The sequence below is a fragment of the Panulirus ornatus genome, chromosome 47, assembly GCF_036320965.1.
Source record: "Panulirus ornatus isolate Po-2019 chromosome 47, ASM3632096v1, whole genome shotgun sequence".
NCBI lineage: Eukaryota > Metazoa > Arthropoda > Malacostraca > Decapoda > Palinuridae > Panulirus > Panulirus ornatus.
Genome location: NC_092270.1, coordinates 7,060,127 through 7,076,855, shown reverse-complemented (window position 1 = coordinate 7,076,855; position 16,729 = coordinate 7,060,127). Strand labels below are relative to the sequence as shown.

The window sequence follows — 16,729 nt, the reverse complement described above, 5'->3', positions numbered from 1 at the left end:
ATACTGTGGGCTTCTGATCACTCTGTCCAAAGGAGCAGCAATACTGCAGGGTAGACAAGCAGCAACCTGCAACACGACTCTCTCCCAGCCAGGGATAACTGGTGCAAAGCAACCGCAAGAGGTACAACTATCTACCCCTTGCCACACCACAACTGTTGCCCACTATCACACCCCAAGGTGATGAGAAACTGAGCTAAGGCTTGGGTCAAAGAAGTGGACCTGACTCATCCCCACACCTGCCAGTCTCACCCGCACATAACTTTGCAACTACCTCCACTATTTTGTCAGCTATCTATGCTGTACCCCTATTCACACAGCTCCAACACTAACTCACCTGCTGCCACATCGCCTCAACATTGTAAACCACAACCATAGACTGCAGCACAACATCAAGAAATACCATGGGTTAGTATGAGGGCTGGGGAAAGGAAGCTGACATGTAGTAGGAGAAGAAAGGGAAAACTACCACAGCCACAATATCTAGCAGCTTTTGCTGACTGGAAGTCTGGCACCCTCATGCCAAAACACTAGCCATTCACCAGTAAACCAGTGATAAATGTGCCAGTGCCTTAAGCAATTTTTCAAATTTTTTTCACAGGGCTGACATATTACCTTTCAGTGGAAACCAACAAGCATGCCAATATGCTCATCACAGATGACAACCTACACTGGGTGCCGTGCAGTAACCTTCATAGTCAAGTTCTTGGGCCGCTGTTTTTGATAAGAGTGGTCACTGTGCCATCCTTGCACCACTTCAATGGATATACTACGTCATCCAATATTCCCTAAGACAAGTGGGAACAGGTGGAAGTCCATAGTTCACTACTTCCACAACAAAGCTGCACCCCTAGACAACAAAGATTGCCATATAAAAACGTGCACAGTTATAAAGTATCTCACTATCGTGTTCTGGAGTGTTTACACATCTAAGGAACACGTCACTTGATGAGGGAAGTACGGCATGGCCACTTGTCCTTCAAGATGCATAATCTGCACAAGCTTGACATGCATGTCATCAAGATGCATATGTAGGGTAAAGCATAGTCTGGCTACCTCTATTACTTTGAAGTGTACAGCAGCATGTACAAGGTGATGCCAGACATGGTATGTGACATCATGAATTCATTGTTGCATCAGGGGTAACATACATGTTCAACTATGATAATTCAGTATCCTCCTGCAAACACATATTTGCTCAGGAAGAGTATGTATATGGCATCATTCAGTTAGTTCATGGGGCAATCACAGCGCTACTGCACATGGCCAAGGGAAAGATGTTTGATGACACTGTGGTGATGAGGCACAAGGAGAATGTCATGGTGATGCCCTGGAAGGACAAATGCCTTCCAAAGACAGCACCATCAACATAGAATGGCACTAATGGATCAAAAGCAATGATGGGAAATATGTCTGCCATGTCAAAAATATTAAAAAGCCCATTGTTGTGGATGAGTTAATGATTGGAATAAAGCACTTTGATCAAATAATACAGTACTATCAGTTCACCTGCTAAATCAAAAATGGACAAAGAAAATAATTTTTCTTATGCTTGACCATCTTTTCCTGCATTAGCAAAGATGTGCCAGGGACAGACGAAGAAAGGCCACATCCCCTCACATCCATTCTCTAGCTGAAATGTGTAAAGCACTGAAACCACAGCTCCCTATCCATAACCAGGTTCTAAAGACCTTTCCATGGTCTACCCAGGAACTTCACATGCTTTGGGTCAGTCCAGAGACAGCATGTCCACCCTAGTATACGGAACTTTCCATCATTCTTATTCATGCTTTTCAACCTCCTGCACATTCATGCCCCAAGTACTCAGAATCTTTTTCACTCCATTCTTCCATCTCCAATCTGGTCTCCCTGCCCTCCATGTTCCCTCCACTTCTGACACATATATCCTCTTTGTCAACCTTTTCTCGTTCATTCTCTCCAAGTGGCTAAATCACTTCAGCACACCCTCTTTCGCTCCCTCAACCACACTTCTTATTACCACACATCTCTCTTACCCTTTTTGTTACTAACTCAAATCACTTCACACCATGAACTGTCAGCAAACATTGTATTTCCTACTCATCCACCTTCCTCTATACAGCCTCATCTTTAGCCCATGCCTCGCATCTATATAACATCAGTAGGACTACTGTTCCTTCAAACATACCTATTTTAGCCCTCCCTGAGAATGTTCTCTCTTTCCACACATTCTTCACTGCTCCCAAAACCTTCATCCCATACCCCACCCCATGACTCACTTCCGCTTCCATGGTTCTATTTGCTACCATGTCCACTCTTAGGTATCTTAAACACTTCATTTCCTCTAATTCTTCTCCATTCAAACTCACCCCAACAGACATGTTCCTCAACCCTAATAAACCTAATAACTTAGCTTTTACTCACATTCACTCTCAACCTTCTTTCAAACAATCTTCCAAACTCAGTCACCAGCTTCTACAGCTTCTCACTAAAATCTACCACCAGTGCTGTATCATCGGCAAACAACTGCTAACTCACTTCCCAGATCCTAACAGTTCACCAGCTGAACAGAGAAGTGAACAATGAAAATTATGTTTTAACAGAAGTACAACCCCAATTCCTGTCAGGTGACTATGATCCAATTCTAAGAGCACATCATCAACAAGTTCATTCACTTCGAGATTTGGGTGGCCTGCAACTGGCAATACTCTCCACCATGCCCCTAAAGTCCCTTTTGCCATTCAAGCCATGCCTTGGCCTACATGTAGACATGCACCTACTGCTTCACTTGCTCCAGCTGCACATGCTGTTGCAAGAGGGAAGGAAGAGGCGGTTCAGCATTAGTGATGGTGACATTCAATTGGACGTTACACTGACACAGTGCTCAGTGAAAATAAAAGATAAAGAGTTCCTCAGATGCTGCATGTCATGCCCAGTGTAAAGGAAGGGGTGAAGAAATACACTATGCATGAGGAATAAGTGACATTCCAACGTCTTGAGATTGCTTTGCTGTATATCATACAGTGAGGGACCTCAAGGCATAACCTCCCCACCCACATCCCAATGCAACTCCCTTGGGCACCTAAAACCAACCCAAAAAGTAAGATTGTCACAATATCTATCTATATCTACGATGCCTGTTCCAAATGGAACTCCCTCAAAGAGGTGGCCATGACAACAGTCTTCATAACTAAAGAACTACAGTGCCACTTCTTAGCCTTTAGTGCCTCATTCTTAACAGGCCACTAGCAGAGGGTAAGTTAAGAACAGTGTTTGCAGAGGCTCCTTCCAAATGTTCCTAATGACTGCTTATATCTAATGATCCTGCATACTACTTCTACAAAATATTTCTACGTAATGCACCAGCCTAAATGTTCCTACCTACTACTTCTATCTACTACTCCTACCCATTTTGCCAAAAGGCAGGGCCAGTGCATAGTGCTCACCACAGGAAAACCTAGTTACAAAGGATGACAAGGAGGGATTGTATGTTTGTGGACAGAATGCCAGTGCTCCACATCTTAGTGAGGCAGAAAGAAAAGACAGCAACCTGGATCAGAGGGGTGCAACTTGAAAACCACTAAAGTGTTGGCTCTCTAAGCAAATGTTGCTAACCCTCCTGATACCCAGGCAAGTAGTACTGTTGTGTACTACGTTACACTTGAACATGTACAATAGTACACTATGTGATGGAATTTTTTTTCTACAAAAATCACGTACACCCAAACTGTACATGCTAGTAAAATTCTAAACCTACCATAATGTATGTATATGGAAAGATATTGATAGGTATATGGAAAAATAATGATATAAAAATAAAAGCAATGGCATATAACAAAAAGTGAAAATTTTCAAAAAAAATTTCTCATTCCTTTTTCATTGTGGTATACAGGGGTTGAGCCTGTCATTGGCCATAACCAGGGCATGTGAAGCATCAGGGGTAAACCATGGAAAGGTCTGTAAGGCCTGGTTATGGTTTGGGAGATGTGGTTTCAGTGCATTACACATCACAGCTAGAGAATAAATGTAAGCAGACGTGGCCTTTCTTTGTCTGTTCCCAGTGATCCCTCATTAAACGGGAAACAGTGATCAAGTGTGAAAGAAAAGAATCTTCTCTTTTTCAGTTTTTCAGCTTTAGCATTACTCATGTACAATTTCTGATTTCATAAATGTAAAGATCAAAAGTTATTTTATCCCTGGGGATAGGGGAGAAAGAATACTTCCCACGTATTCCCTGCGTGTCGTAGAAGGCGACTAAAAGGGGAGGGAGCGGGAGGCTGGAAATCCTCCCCTCTCTTTTTTTTTTCCAAAAGAAGAAACAGAGAAGGGGGCCAGGTGAGGATATTCCCTCAAAGGCCCAGTCCTCATCCTCTGTTCTTAACGCTACCTCGCTAATGCGGGAAATGGCGATTAGTAAAAAAAAAAAAAAAAAAAAAAAAAAAAAAAAAAAAGGTATATTTACTTATTATACTTGAGGTAGCTTAGTAGTGTCTTCCTTTTTATGTTATATAACACTTGTTCTGCTTATTCAGTTTTTCGTTGACAAAAACATGAGTAAATTGCATTGAAAACTAAAATGCAAACCTTCACAGTCAAAAATTTTCCTTCTTTTGTTTAATTTTCTTTGGTTTTATGTGTAAGAACAACCAATCAAAAATACAACGTATTTGGTTTACATGAAAAAACATTAGCAAGGTGCCGAAAAAACTACTCAAAGAAAAAATACAGCGTGACTCTTCTGTGCCCTAAGGTCACTACTAGCCCTGTGCATGAGAGGGGATAATATTATATGTAAGGTTGTGCATAAGGGTGTTAAATGAGAAACATATTCCATCTATCATAAGCCACATTGGGTATCTTTTCAAGAATGAGTGCATACTGAGCTCGGTTCCTTTAGAAGAATCAAATAAATGTGCTGCTAGTTAAGTCAAAGTTTGGAGGAAAAAGAAATGCTACATTCCTTGATGTTTGAATGGCCCTGATGGACACTAAATTTAAAAAGTGAGCACAGCAATTTGTGAAAAGACCTATGGGGTTAGGCATTAAGAATTCTCTGCGAATCATTCATATGTCCACTAAATACACTTGTGCCAATGAATTTGATTTCAATCTATAAATACTGAACTGTAACAACACAAATGAATGCACCAATTTTTTTTATTCATCTATTTATTATACTTTGTCGCTGTCTCCCAAGTTAGCGAGGTAGCACAAGGAAACACACAAAAGAATGGCTCAACCCACCCACATACACATGTATATACATAAACGCCCACACACGCACATATACATACCTATAAATTTCAATGTATGCATACATATACATACACAGACATATACATATATACATATACACATGTACATATTCACACTTGCTGCCTTCATCCATTCCATCGCCACCCTGCCACACATGAAATGGCAACCCCCTCGGTGTGTGTGTGTGTGTGTGTGTGTGTGTGTGTGTGGCGGTGGAGGCACAACAGAGGAGTCTCCACTTATCCCTGTCCTTAAATGGCTCCATTGCATACACCATTCCATGCATTCTTCCCCCATTTCTTTCCCTCCAGTGCTCTTCCAACCTATCCTTCATGTTACAGGTGGTCATCCTCTCACACCAACCCTTTTAATTGTACTACCATACACTGCTTGAAAGCTCTCCGTCCAGCATTCTTTCCATGTGCCCATAACACTTGAATGTACTACATTTCACTCACTGTAAAACTGCACAATTCATTCCCTTTGCATTTCCTGTCACATCAAAGCGCTCATACACCCCATCATCACTTTCTTCATTCAATCTAGTCATACTTATTGCTGTTCTCAATTAACTCATTCTTTAAGTAACCTAATCTTTAAGTTGGCTTACGTCAATTTTCTGCAATCAATTACTTTGGCAATCCCTAGCTTTTCAAATATCTTATGTTTCAGACGACTGAACATATAATATAGATCAATCATGTTTCTGTTTAGCTGTAATTACAGTACAATGTTGAAATCAGAACACCCCTGTTCATTGCAAACATCACTCTTCTGTGAGAAAAATAAAAAAGCCAAATATTTTTTCACATCTAGTTATCCATTCTACAGTTTCATATTGTGAAATGGAAAAACTGCCTTGTATATTCACATTTTTTTCCTGCTTAGAAAACGAATTTGGAAGAACCAGATAAGGATTACCTCACTTCAGAACGTTTTTAGATTCAGGCTCAAAAAAGCAAGCTCAATATTTCTTCAACACTAGTTTCTACCGTTGTGTGAGATGGATTAAGAAGTGTTGAAAATCTAGTCATCTTAACACACTGACTTCCATTGCCCTAATATATTAAGTTTAAACCCACTGCAAGACTTTTCAAAAATGAAGGAACTCTCTGTTTCATTTTTCCTTGCCATATTAAAGAATAATTTTTTGAAAACACATAGCTATAAGACAATATGGTTGATATGTACTGAATATGCGTAACAAGGCTCAGAGAGGAATTTTTTCAAGAGGATTACTTATGAAGAACCTGGTATCCAAGAATTACTTACAAAAGCTAAGAATCTTAAAGACAGGGTGAAATGTAGTGGGATATTCATCTAATGTAACAAAACAATGGAGAGAAAAACAAACGCAGAAAAAAAAATGAAGACACCACAAGTAGCAAAAGAATGGTGCAGCTCCCACTAGCAATGCAGATAAGAGCAGAAGTTTCAAGAGATGGTAATGTCAGGCTAAAAGATATGTATTCAAATATTCACAGATTAATTGGTGGAAAAGAGCTGGAAATCAAAGATCATACAAAGGAAAAGTGCACCTGACACTGTTGGAGCTGTGGAAAATAAGCTTACCATAGAAATATGTTCTCACATGTTCTGCCTACTGAAGTATATGATTGTATGGAAAGAAAGAGAAGGCAAAGGGTAGGAAGCATTAGCCCTCACTAATAAAAGGCAGCCTGAAGTTTCAAGAAATTATTAGGCAGCCTGAAGTTTCAAGAAAAAGTGAGGTAGACGGCCCAATCGGACAACACATAATGGAAAGAAGAGCCCATTAGGGCTAATATCATGTTCTGCAAATGATGAATCTAATCAACCCATGTCTCAGAATCTATACATTTCTTCTTTTGTTCATACTTGTTTGCATTAGAAAGGTAGCACTAGGAACAGAAAAAGAGAAGACCTCATTCACTCTCATCCATTCTCTAGATGTTGTGTGATGCACCAGAACCACAACCAGGCCTAAGAGCCTTTCCAAGGTTCCACTTGGCTGCTTCATCATACCTACATTCAGTCTGCTGACAGCACATCACTCCCTGTATATCACATTCCTCTAGTTCACTCTATCCACTGTATGCCTCATACCTCTCCCCTTCCTTCTTGTCTCTTCCACTTCTGAGACATATATCCACTTTGTCAACCTCCCCTCACTTATTCTATTCATGTCAAAATAATTTTATCATTCCATCTTCAAACCTCTTAACTATATTCTAACATGGATTTCAATCACTAAAAGGCAGTTTCCTAAACTTTCGCCATGGGAGTCTACCATGTGTTTTGCCTGAGTTTCTAACAGATATTTCATAATACTTGATAAATCTGAACATGAGTCTTTAATATCAAAGTAGATTTATGTTCAAGGCTCTGGATGCTTAAAAATAAAGGAAGGAAGAACTCTGAATGATGGTGTGCCCTACGGGGAGCCAGCACTTCATGCAGCCCACCATCCCCAGACCAATATCCTACCACTTCCATCTAGTTCACAGAACATGACACTTTAATCTTAATATCATACCCTCGTAACTTGCCAGATATTTCCATGCACAGCATCACATAACTATTCATTAAAGCTCAGTAAAACTGGGTCAGAATTATCAATGTTACTGCAGATTTCTCATTGCATACATTTGTTTACCCATTTTCTGAAAGATGGGAAACCTAATATGTCAAAACATAAAAGTGCTGAGAACAACAGAGTGATAATTACTAATGATGAAAAAAGTAAGTTTTGCAAATGAACTTATCAAGTCCTACAATTGGAGGAAATGTAAAATGCATTGAACAAGTCCATTTAAGCAATCATACACAATTACAAAATGCAAAGAGCATCCTCCAGCATGCACCCTAGTTCTTGATCATGAATGCTGTCTTCCCTTGTGTCTATAAAAAGTACTGAGAAACAAATTAAAAGACAGGAACTTTAAACACGATGAAAATGTCAAGCCTTTAATTGTAGAAAAAAGACGAACACAACAATATGCAAAACATCTTAAACATTATTTTGTTCTCACAAAATATTACACTATTAGTTATCATTGAAAATACCAGTAAAACAAACACAAAAATCCACATCAGTTCATCTTAAACTATCAACCATGCAAAGTTCACTGTCGATCAAATGTCTACTTATAGGCAAGAAGAGGTCTATCTCTTCAATGGTCATAAATAAGTATACCAAAATTATGCACAATGCCACAAGCAAAACATAAGTGCTTCATCAAAATCAATACTAAAGACAAAAAACCCAAACACATGCAATAATTTAAATTAATCATCACTAACAACAGCTGACTCTTGCATACAGTACCTTCAACAATTCCCATATCAATGTGTTCTGTAGGGAAGAGCACTACTGTTACCATGTGATTACGAGATAAGCATAAATGAGGGTTATAGATTTATAATGTTAATATTTTGTTACACCAAGCTTATCTATCATAGGGTTTCTAAAGATTATAAAAGCAACTCAAGGAATACTATGCTGAAAATACAAGTATTTTTCAAGATTTCTTACTGGAAGTGGAATTAAAAGGAGGAAAACAAATTTACAGTGACAATATTACCAAAGGTGAGCAATTTCTTAAAATCATTTGTAAGTGTGCTTTCAAAATGATATTATTAACCGACAATCAGTATGACCTAACAAAATTCCTACTGCTGCCATAACAACGATCCAATAGAAGAAACAAAAATGACTCGTGTATTTGTCAGTGTTGCCTTGTTGCTAAAAGGCAGCTGTCTGCATAACTGCTCTATGACATGTTAGGCATTTCTGTAATCTGGTTTAAGTGCTTTATTCACCAAGTCAAAATATGAGTTCTTTTATCCCCCTATGCATGCAACAGAAGGGGATGCAAAGTCTCAGGCCTGAGGCAGGGTGCTACTGCTTAGTGTTATTTCTCTCTCTAAACTTTAAACCCACAGCTTTGTTGAAATTCTGTTTCAGGGCATTCATCTATGCATCTTTAACCCAAGGCCAACACTATGAGCTATATTTCAAAAGCACCACTGGAATTCCACTGACAATGCTCTCAGCATCCAGAACTGATGAATATATTGTCAGGCATTTTGGAAAAAAAAAAAAAATTAATTACCTAATGTTTTTATGATTTTTTCAGGGACATGCAATATGTCTCTCATTCCCCTTGTGAGGAGTGTGTGTGTGTGTGTGTGTGTGTGTGTGTGTGTGTGTTCGTTTGGAGACCAGCCAAGACTTATAATGAAGTATCCATTGTCCTCTGCTAAGCAAGACTAATATTTTGATATGGCCTTCGAAATTCAAAGAATATCCATCAATTCATTAACCTTGTTTAATGTATAACATAATCATTTACAGCCCTCTGTCCACAAACAAGCCCAAAAGATCTTCCTGAGGATTCCCCGTCTGCTTCATATGCCCTGGTTCAGTCCAAGGACAGCATGTTGCCCCTGTATACATCACTCCAATTCACTCTAACCTGTGCATACCTTTCACCCTTCTGCATGTTCTGGTCCTGAACACTCAAAATTTACTCACTCCATCCTTCAATCTTCAATTTGGTCTCTCCCTTCTTATCCCATCTACTTCTGACACATACATCCTCTTTGTCAACCTCTCCTCACTCATTCTCTCCATATGTCCAAACTATTTCAGCACAACCCCTTCAACCACACTTCCTATCATCATACTTCTCTCTTACCCTACCATTACTTAATTGATTAATCCTCCTTTCAACATATACTGTCATTAAGCATCAAATTTCCAACACATTCACCCTCTTTTGTACACTCTTATCTATGGGCCCATGCCTCAAATCCATACACCACCATCAGGATTACTATAAACTCAAACATACCCATTATACATGACAATGGATATGAGCAAATGAGGTCTTTCCTTCATTTGTTTCTGGTACTACCACACTAATGCATGAAATAGCAAACAAGTATGAAAGAAAGAAAAAAGGAAGATCACTTACAAACAAATTAAAATGTGATATATGACAGAAAATAGCCTTTGGTTGTGGTCTGAGGGGTATGTTAGGTTAACTAAAGTGGTGACTTATCCTAGTTCCATGAAACAATACCATGGCTCTGACTACAGTACACAAAGAAAACTGTTGGAAAATCATTCTGAAACAATTATGCAAAGCCCTTGGGCATTAGAGAGAACTAAAAAAACTCAATGGGATTCAATAAAGAATTGTGTCAAGAGGACTCAGAATGATTCCCCATGAGAGGACATCCTCTAACTCACTTCCATTAGTGTACGATATATACATTAACAAGGGAAAGGTAATCTTCAGTTAGTCTCTCTGTCTGCTTCTACTACTAATGACAAGAGGTTTATGAAAGTAATATCTGATCTTTGTGTTGCTGTCTGCTTCCCCTTCTGAAGACAGAGGTTTATGAGATGAACTCAGCATGAATACATGTTAAGCAGATGTACACAAGAAACCACTAAGAACTGTGCTCTGCAACATCAAACTCACTTCTCTTGATCCATCAGCAAAACACTAAGCCTTCAGGGTCTGTTTTCACCTTCCCTATAGAAGGTTACCAGATAATCTCCATTTATGCAAAAACAGAGCAGCACACCAGCAACCACCTGGGTTCTGTATACTGAACACAAGCAAGAGTCCTGTGGAAGTTCCTTAATGGAACAATATCATGAAGTATCACAAGGATCTAATGGTAAGGCAGGCCATTTTGACTTTGTGTCATGACTTTCAGGTTTATAAACCCATTACCTTCGGGTAGTGTATACATGCCCCAGTGATTTTTCTGTATACTGCAGCTGAGATACGTGCATTTCGCTCTCTTCTCTTCTTTTCTTACACAAGCAATGCACCCTCAGTAAAAACTTCCCTGCTTAAAGCAGCTTTGCCTCCTACACCGCATATTCCTAAAACCTTCCATAAAGCATCTTCATCAACCCTATCATAAGCCTTCTCCATATCCATAAATGCCATATAAAAATCCATCTGTATTTCTAAATATTTCTTACACATTCTTTAAATCAAACAAGTTATCCACACATCCTCAACCACTTTTAAAATCACACTCCTCCTCCCCAGTCAGATGGTCTGTACATCACTACCACCTGCTTCACCAAGTAGCACCAGGAAAACACACAAAAAAAGCCACATTCGTTCACACACGGTCTCTAGCTGTCATGTGTAATGCACCAAAAACTACAGTTCTCTGTCCACATCCAGGCCCCACAGACCCTTCCATGGTTTACCCCAGATAATTCACATGCCCTGGTTAAGTCCACTGATAGCACATCGATCCCGGTATACCAAATCGTTCCAAGTCACTCTATTCCTTGCACACCTCCCACCCTATGGTATGTTCAGGCCCCGATCACTCTAAATCTTTTTCACTTCATCCTTCCATCTCCAATTTGGTCTCCCACTTCTCCTTGCTCCCTCCACCTCTGACACATATATCCTCTGTGTCAATCTTTCCTCACCCATTCTCTCCATATGTCCAAACCATTTTGACACACCCTCTTCTGCTCTCTCAACCATACTTTTTATTCCACACATCTCTCTTACCCTTTCATAATCTAATCAAACCACCTCACACCACATATTGTTCTCAAACATTTCATTTCCAACACATCCGCTCTCCCCTGTACAATCATAGCTACAGCCCATGCCTCGCTCTGTGTGTGTGTGTGTGTGTGTGTGTGTGTGTGTGTGTGTGTGTGTGTGGGGGGGGGGGACCAGGAAGGATGAAAGCAAGCAAGTATGAATTTGTACACGTGTATATATGTATATGTCTGTGTATATGTGTATATATGTATATGTCTGTGTATGGATATATATGTATACGTTGAGATGTATAGGTATGTATATGTGCTGTGTGTGGACATGTATGTATATACATGTGTATGTGGGTGGGTTGGGCCATTCTTTCGTCTGTTTCCTTGCGCTACCTCGCTAACGAAGGAGACAGCGACAAAGTATAATAAATAAAATGAATATGTGTAATGTAAGAGTCCTGGAAAGAGGGGCAAGTATGAAGTCTGTTGGGGATGAGAGAGCTTGGGAAGTGAGTCAGTTGTTGTTCGCTGATGATACAGCGCTGGTGGCTGATTCATGTGAGAAACTGCAGAAGCTGGTGACTGAGTTTGGTAAAGTGTGTGGAAGAAGAAAGTTGAGAGTAAATGTGAATAAGAGCAAGGTTATTAGGTACAGTAGGGGTGAGGGTCAAGTCAATTGGGAGGTGAGTTTGAATGGAGAAAAACTGGAGGAAGTGAAGTGTTTTAGATATCTGGGAGTGGATCTGTCAGCGGATGGAACCATGGAAGCGGAAGTGGATCATAGGGTGGGGGAGGGGGCGAAAATTTTGGGAGCCTTGAAAAATGTGTGGAAGTCGAGAACATTATCTCGGAAAGCAAAAATGGGTATGTTTGAGGGAATAGTGGTTCCAACAATGTTGTATGGTTGCGAGGCGTGGGCTATGGATAGAGATGTGCGCAGGAGGATGGATGTGCTGGAAATGAGATGTTTGAGGACAATGTGTGGTGTGAGGTGGTTTGATCGAGTAAGTAACGTAAGGGTAAGAGAGTTGTGTGGAAATAAAAAGAGCGTGGTTGAGAGAGCAGAAGAGGGTGTTTTGAAATGGTTTGGGCACATGGAGAGAATGAGTGAGGAGAGATTGACCAAGAGGATATATGTGTCGGAGGTGGAGGGAACGAGGAGAAGAGGGAGACCAAATTGGAGGTGGAAAGATGGAGTGAAAAAGATTTTGTGTGATCGGGGCCTGAACATGCAGGAGGGTGAAAGGAGGGCAAGGAATAGAGTGAATTGGAGTCATGTGGTATACAGGGGTTGACGTGCTGTCAGTGGATTGAATCAAGGCATGTGAAGCGTCTGGGGTAAACCATGGAAAGCTGTGTAGGTATGTATATTTGCATGTGTGGACGTGTGTATGTACATGTGTATGGGGGGGGGGGTTGGGCCATTTCTTTCGTCTGTTTCCTTGCGCTACCTCGCAAACGCGGGAGACAGCGACAAAGTATAAAAAAAAAAAAAAAAAAAAAAAAAAAAAAAAAAAAAAAAAAAGTGTAATGTCGATATGTAAATGTATTTTTTTTTTTTTTGTAAATGTATATGCATGTATATATATGTGTATGCACATGTGTGTACGAGTGGATCGACCATTCTTCATCTATTAGAAAAAAAATATTACACTACAGCTAAAGAATTAATGTGAATGAATGTGGCCTTTTATGACTGTTTTCCTGGAGCTACCTCGCTGAAGCAGGGGGTAGCTATGCTGTTTCCTGTGGGGTGGGGTAGCACCAGGAATGGATGAAGGCAAGCAAATATGAATATGTACATGTGTAGATATGTATATGTTTGTGTATGTGTATCTAATTGCTTCTGATATTATTTCATTACGGATACCATCTGTTTCTTCACTCTTAGCACTTACAAGTTCTATGTTAGCATATCAATACAATAAGCAACATACCATTAGACCATACACCTGCCTTATGTTAAAATCTCTTTTTTGCTCTATATAATTCTACCTCCATCTAGGAAAAACTCAAGAACACCACTCTCGGTTTTTACTGTCAATTATCTGATTCATAGTTATGGTCTTAAGGAATCAAAATGTCCAAAAGAAAACTATTCTTTTCCTTTGCCTATACTCCATCTGACCAATATAGTTACAGCATTAACCTCCTTAGTAAAGGCTTTTAAAATTACATTACATTCATCTAGTTCCTAACAATATCAACCTGACATGGTGGTGAATTTTCAGGTCTTTACAATCCATTCAATAACTCATTATGTTGCATCGACACAAAAAGATGCTTTGTGACATTAATAAATTCATGTCAGATGCTAATCAACAGTTCACTAACTTTCTAAGGTCTTCATAGGAAAACCAGGCATCTGATGAACCTCAAAATGCATCAAGTAATTTTGTCTAACACAAACTTCAGCTCTGAAGCCAAAAATAAAGTACAGATAGTAGGTAGTAGTTAGAGGGCAGCCAATGACCAGAGAGGTATATTACCAGTACCACTTGTCTGGGTGTCAGAGGGTTAGTGACTAGTGCATAGTGAGCAAGCACTTCAGTGTTGCCAAGTTGCACTCTAGGTAGCTGTCTCTTCTTTCTGCCCCACCCATATGTGGACTACTGGCATTCTATCCACATACATACAATAAATCTCTCCTTGTCATACATAAAACATGACAGCACTTAACAGCTCATTCTTCCTAACTTTAGATTTTCTTGTGGTGAGCGATATGTGCTAGCCCTGCCTTTTGGCAAAATGGTAAAAGCAACAAACAGAAGTAGTAGGTAGGAATATCTAGGTCAGAGCTTTAAGTGGAAACATTAGGTAGAAGTAGTTGGCAAGAATATTAGGTGGGAGCATTAGGTAGAAGTAATCAGTTGGAATACTAGGTGGGAGCCTCTACAAAACACTATGTCAGACTTGCCCTCTGCCAGTGGTCTGTTAAGGGTGATGCACAAATGGTTAAGAAGCAGCAGTGGAGTTCACTAGTTATGGAGACTCTATTACCATGACCACCCCCTTGCATATGAAGTTATATGACTGTGCATCAAATACTGGCTGAGAATGAAACTCAGAATTAAGATTTAAACAAGGTATGGGAGGCAAAGGAGCACAAATACGTAGAAACCAAGAATAGTAGAACAGCTCCTTCTCTACTTCATGTCGGTGAAAAATCCTTAGGTAAAGGCAAGGTAAGGTACACTTGCTGTTAGTGAAACTGGGGAGTCTTGATTTAAAATTTCCAAGCTAAATACAGCAGATGAATCACCAAAATGCTCATCAGGTTTCATCAATATACTGAGTTAGACAAGGCCCAAGACTGCCTTTCTCCATCCTGCTCCTGCATGGTTCAAGCCTGCCTGTGACATTCAGTATATTCTAAAGCAGCCAAACATTATAATACTCCATCTCTCCCTGTTTTCCTTCAACACAAATTGCTTCTGTAATGCATGTAACCCTCTAAACCATAGTGGGTGGTTCAAGCCTGCCTGTGACATTCAGTATATTCTAAAGCAGCCAAGCATTATAATACTCCATCTCTCCCTGTTTTCCTTCAACACAAATTGCTTCTAATTTGCATGTAACCCTCTAAACCATAGTGGGTGCTTTGCATGAATTTCACATGCTGTAAGTGTACAGTCCTTTCAGTCTTAACTTATGAAATAATAATATAGTTCAAACAACACTATATGAAGCATTCAAGAAAATACAGCTTTTTCCAATAATTCAATTAATATCATTCCAACCCTATTCAACAAGCTCATTTGTGATCTCATGAGGTTGTTGAATCAAACAATACCTCAAGTGAAAGAAGAAATAAGTTTGTTAATGACTAAACACCATCATTTCCAATCAGCTAGCATTTACAAATACCTTAATACGATGTCAATGCATTCTACATAATAAACCCAGAATGAGAAACTTATGTTTTGGTAAATATGCATATCTTAATTACATTTAGATGAGTCTAACTTTCCTTAGATGGATGCAACATATGTATCACATGAAAGAACATGGTAATTTTCCACACACCAATAAGCTCAAAAATAGCTCTGTAAAGGAATTCTATAGCAGGTTATCACATTTTCTGTTACCATATTAATTGATTAATTACAAATGTTTGAAAAATGAACCACTTCAGATGACAACCTGGTCAAATTAGTGTCTCTGATCAAAGATTCATAACCCTTTGCTATATGAAGTGAAAGATTAAGATTTCAGTATCATTCAATAAGTAAATCAAAATGTCACAGTACTCACCAAATTTCTTTTACCATCTGGTTTGTCCATTGTGCTTAATAGCCTGCAAGTAAAGCACCACATGTAATTCAGGTCTTAAAAAAATTTTGTCCAAATAAAATTACTTTTAACATTTACACCATGTTAAATTTAAAACTGTTCTTTGGAATGAGTTACAGGGTAATGCTAGTGAATTACACAATTATGGATTTAAACCACTCAATGCAACGAGTGAATAGTTAATATCTGGACATATCAAAATATAACTTTCTCGTCAGGAAGGAAGGCTAGAAAAGGCAGTTAATGGTTCTCATAAAGAAAGTAAAACATCTTTTCATAGGAAGCATTGGAATGAGGGGTTAGAAACTGAAACATGGAAATAAGGTATGACTAGTAAAGGTAACACATATTCAATATTCTGAGTTTTGTCAACCAACAAATTTACTGAGCACTGCAATATATCATTTATGTATCACTGGCCAAGATAAAGGGGTTTTAAAAACCTGCTGTACAGCTACTATGGCAAATGAATGAATAATAATTTCTTTATGTAATAAAAGTGAAACAAATAAAAAAAAACTGTCTAGGGCTATGTTCTATGAACTATAAGAGAATCTCTACAAAATCCAGGGGTTAAATATCCTTCCTTTTCATAATGTTAATGTCAATGATATGTGTGTAATCATAATAAACAAAGTCTGCACATTCTACCTTAATCACAGCAACACTAAAAGT

At 39.1% G+C, this 16,729-nt stretch overlaps 1 protein-coding gene across 2 annotated transcripts in view; it reads right to left on the bottom strand.

Annotated features, from left to right (window-relative positions):
• Positions 1-16,729, bottom strand: part of Rok (Rho kinase) — a 98,899-nt gene that overhangs the window by 47,209 nt on the left and 34,961 nt on the right. Inside the window, exons 12-13 of one of the 2 annotated variants that reach the window (XM_071689598.1) lie at positions 16,016-16,058; positions 8,540-8,566 (exon numbers count right to left, since the gene is read on the bottom strand). In XM_071689598.1, coding sequence (XP_071545699.1) covers positions 8,540-8,566; positions 16,016-16,058 — 70 coding nt within the window. The remainder of the gene's footprint in view (positions 1-8,539; positions 8,567-16,015; positions 16,059-16,729) is intronic. The other variant, XM_071689599.1, reaches the window with a different exon arrangement.